The 4,566-nt window shown below is 39.6% G+C and overlaps 1 protein-coding gene across 1 annotated transcript; it reads right to left on the reverse strand.

Annotated features, from left to right (window-relative positions):
* Positions 1-3,200: 3,200 nt before the first annotated feature.
* On the reverse strand, positions 3,201-4,331 carry LOC148716373 (uncharacterized). The gene has a single exon (XM_088744857.1). It carries the CDS (start codon positions 4,305-4,307, stop codon positions 3,507-3,509), a length of 801 nt encoding a protein of 266 aa, XP_088600983.1. The 5' UTR covers positions 4,308-4,331; the 3' UTR covers positions 3,201-3,506.
* Positions 4,332-4,566: the final 235 nt, after the last annotated feature.

The following is a 4,566-nucleotide window of genomic DNA, read 5'->3' on the forward strand; positions in this document are numbered from 1 at the left end:
CATTTGATACACATGGTGATAGAAGTGGACTAGAACACGAGATGAGGGAATGAGTCATTCCTATCTATTCGTAAGGTACACGGCGTGAAAAAGCTACTCTGATGCTGAGAATGAATACGTGTGTCGTTGAACACTGTTGAACAGTTAAGCGTCAAGGAGATGATAGATTTAAGTTATTCCTGGGTACCCTCAGGGTTAGAAGTCCCCTATGCTAAATTTGGTAATGCTTTTTACAATCCGTTATTGCTCCGTGGTCTGTAAACACCATTTAGGATATTGCTTCTTTTAAAAGCAACTTAACTGACCTTGCGAATTTTTTTTTTTCCACATTTTGAACATTTCAAGTCGCAATTAGTATTTCTATTTGCAGGCAAGTACCGAAGACTGAACAGAAATAGTTGAACAGTGAAAGCAAATATCGAATAGACCATCTTAGAGTTCTTATGCGGCTTGTAAATCTGATATTTGAAGTGCTGAGAGTGTTTTGACACAGCTATATTTGTACTATCGGCTATTTTAACCGTTTCTGCTGCAAGTTGACTTCCTCCATCCTGCATTTAGAAAAATTTCGAGACGCTAGCTTGAAAATGATGGTCAATTCGACGAGTTTTCTTTGCAAGATGTAGGAATTACACAATTATGACTAGTATTTGTAAATACTGTCCATCCTGTATTAAGTTGCACCGTATTAAGCGGTCTCCTGTATTAGCAGTCAGCTGTCAAATTCCCCATTTTTTTCCCCTTAACTTCTCCGCTAGCTTGTAATTCTCATCTCTACTAAGCGGTCGTGGTCACCTTTTGCAAAGTCCCGACGGCCTGTTTATATTGTCGTCCCCCTGTTTGCACGGTGTCACCTAGAGCGGAAACACTCAAATAAAACTAACGACAAGCTTTTAAGTTTAATCCATCTCCCGAAATCAATGCTAATAGTATTTCTGAGCGAGTTTTTGTTCATTCAAATTTTGAGCAAAATGGCTTTTTATATCGTTTTTCACTATATATACCTCTTACTGTGGAGTGAGCCTGTATTAAGCAGTCAACCTCTATTGAGTGGCCACCATGCCATACCTTGTAAGTGACCAATCAATACAGTACAGGTTCAACTGCAGATAGTTTTTGCCCCATGTACCTTACAGCATAGGAAGTTATTCTTCGCACGAGATAACTTGTCAGACAGTAATCTAATAGCAAATTACTTGTCATGTAGCTTCTGAGGCTTGAGAGATGAATTATTGCTTGTTATTTATCCCTTCTTCTGAAGAGTGCTAGATTTATCTTAAGTCCGATGAGCAGAATTGAAAAAGCTGTTATTAACATCCGGCTTTATGCATATGAAGAGGATAAATTGACTTTTACAGTGTAAATAAATTGAAACTAACTTTGGTCAGACCTCTTTGCGTCCTCACGATATGAATCGGCGGACTTGAATTGGAAAGCCGGATGGTTCTTTAAAAGACTTTTGAAAACTTCGCATGAATTTCATTTCATCAGAAATGAAAGTAATGGAAAAGTCCTACATTTAATTATTTTAAAGCACATGTTTCTACTTCCAGGCTTCTCTGCGCCAAATCACCTGTACGAAAAGTAATTGAGAAATAACTTCAATTAGTATCCTTTGCGCGCTCGAAGAAGGCGTCGAAAGCTACTTTTTTTCTGTATAGCTGCTGAGTATCTATGAAAAGGACTGAGATACAGTTATTGAGTAATTAAAGCCCACCTTCATCATTATTCTCCCTCTTACCTCTATGAATTAGTTTTAGAGGTGTATTACTTTTTCTCGAGTATCCAAGAACGAGATCCGTATTTTCCGTGCAGTCAAAATTGCAAAATACCATCTTATATATCATGAAGAGATATGAAGCGCCCTTCATCGTTTGCTTTATAAAGATAAGCGACTGATGTAATAAAGCTTGTTAGGAAATTCAATTTTTCCCTTGATCCCCCTATTCTGATGGTTTGATTGATGGTTTGATTGATGGTTTGATCGATGGTTTGATTGTCTGTGTTCGGAAAGAACTCTCTGAGAGTCTAAATGATATAGAAAAAATACTTGAGATTTCAGTCGCTTCTGCTCTAATTTCATATGCTCGACCCAAGTTTCTTTTCCGTTGTATTTCAAAAAACCGTTGGAGTAGAAGGCCAGTGCCATCTACAATACGACTGGCAATTTGAGTTCACTCAGCCTTAAGCCGAGAAGGAACACAATGATCCATTCGTATTTAAGTCATCCTTCGATTCAAAATCAGGGGAAAGTTCTTATATGATTCACTCTCTATTATTCGACGGCAACTTTCTTTTTCTTTGAATTTTAAGGGAACCGGTGTCATAAACAGCATGACTAATAACAGGATCTCACTCCTTTTTTAGCCGACATCACGCCGGCCTGAGGATAACATTTGCTTGTTATTTTATTGATATTTGCATTTACTATTCATTTTGTAAAATAAAACTCAATCCAAATGGAATTGGCGGGGTAATATTAATAAGCACTTTTCTCTGATTTCAAACCTAATTATCTCCAAATTTTTGCGTGGCTACCCCCAATTTTCTTTTAGGATCTTGATAGCCCTTGGTAAAATGTATTTAGCTTGCATAATCATTGGCCTGGCAAAATTAGATCCCTATTAGGAGGCGTAAACCTTAAGAAGAAGCTCAAAGTGCTGTTTTTCGTTCCACAAAATGTCTATACATAACCTGTAGAAGGAAGCATCGCTGACCACTTAAAATCGTTTTAAACTTTGAACGTCTAACTTTCCTAAAGTTGAATTAGAAACCCTTGCGTACGTGTCACTTTTTAAACATTTGGAATTTGACTACAACCAGTCCCTTTACGGCAACACGACGGACTTCGGCGAAGTCTTCACAGTTATCTGCCTTCCCCTTCTCTCTCCCCTCCCCATCCTCCACGTTTTCGCTCTCGCCGTATTTTAGGCGCGTCCAAAACTACGAAAGTCGGCTTTTCACTGTAGAAAACTCCATAGAATCACTTGCTACGCACGCTATTCCCCTGCCCTCTCCTCCCAGCGTCCGCTCTAACCCTAAATCGAAAATGGTTGGTTGGATATACGATCAAGAGCTTGTAACGTTAATGCATTGTAGGTTAAGTTTTCCACGGAACGTGATCTGCACTTATTTAACTAAAATAATCGTGTATGGGATCTGCATCAAAACGCTTATGTTTTTTAGACGTTTCAAAGTAGCACTTTTAAGCAAGGTTTTAATTGTAGATGCTTTATCTCAAAAAGTATTTAAAAAAACCCAAAATTACAACACATTCATTTGATTACAATTTCCGCTTTCTCGAGTAAGCTTCATTCAGACCTGTAAAACAAAGAGTACTGTAATTGACACAGGAGGAGGTAAAAATGATTGAGCATACTGCAAGTAGCCAGGTTCGCCAAGGTGTATGTATAGCTAATGTTTGAAAATGTAATTGTAAGAAGTTAAACACAACAGTTCAGGTCCAGCTATTTAAATTGTCTCAAAACTAGAATTCTCTGCTTAACCTAGATGATTGTACGAACTGCTTTTTCCATGTGATCATCGTAATGCTTTTGCAGGGCGTCCTCAGTACGAAATAACTTCTGACAAATCCAGCAGCTAAACTTTTCACCCAAATGTACTTTGTTATAAAGAAGGCTCTCAGCTCGGCCAAACGACTTGTCATAAACCTTACACTTCAAAGGCTTTTCTCCAGTATGTGCCCTGTTGTGACGGCGAAGATCTTTCGCTTTGCTATAGCACTTGTCACAGACCTTGCACTTAAAAGGCTTTTCTCCAGTATGTACCATGTTATGACGGCGAAGATCTTTCGCTTTGCTATAGCACTTGTCACAGACTTTGCACTTAAAAGGCTTTTCTCCAGTATGTACCCTGACGTGACGGCGAAGATTTTCCGCTAGGCCAAAGCACTTGTCACAGACCGTGCACTTAAAAGGCTTTTCTCCAGTATGTACCCTGATGTGACGGTGAAGATTTCCCGCTAGGCCAAAGCACTTGTCACAGACCGTGCACTTAAAAGGCTTTTCTCCAGTATGTACCCTGTTGTGACGGCGAAGGGTTCCAGCTCGGCCAAAGGACTTGTCACAAACCGTGCACTGAAAAGGCTTTTCTCCAGTATGTACCCTGATGTGACGGCGAAGATTTCCCGCTAGGCCAAAGCACTTGTCACATACCGTGCACTTAAAAGGCTTTTCTCCAGTATGTACCCTGTTGTGAAGGCGAAGGGTTCCAGCTCGGCCAAAGGACTTGTCACAGACCGGGCACTTAAAAGGCTTTTCTCCAGTATGTACCCTGTTGTGAGGCATGAAACGTTTTGCCGTAAGTCTTTTTACTGTTCTCGTCTGTAACAGAATAACAATATGAAGGTTTATTAGTATCGACATTCGATTCATAGTGGTTTTAATTTTGAGCACTTTTGGAGTTGAACCATGGGAAGAGTAATAAACGGATGGATGAGATATTCCGGGGGGGAGCAAATATCTACAGAAGCTGTAGATGGTGGATGGAAAATCTAGATTGTAGATGCGATCAGGATAATTTTTTGACTCCACTGCAGGATGTCTG

The sequence above is a fragment of the Stylophora pistillata genome, chromosome 14, assembly GCF_964205215.1.
Source record: "Stylophora pistillata chromosome 14, jaStyPist1.2, whole genome shotgun sequence".
In the NCBI taxonomy this organism is placed as follows: domain Eukaryota; kingdom Metazoa; phylum Cnidaria; class Anthozoa; order Scleractinia; family Pocilloporidae; genus Stylophora; species Stylophora pistillata.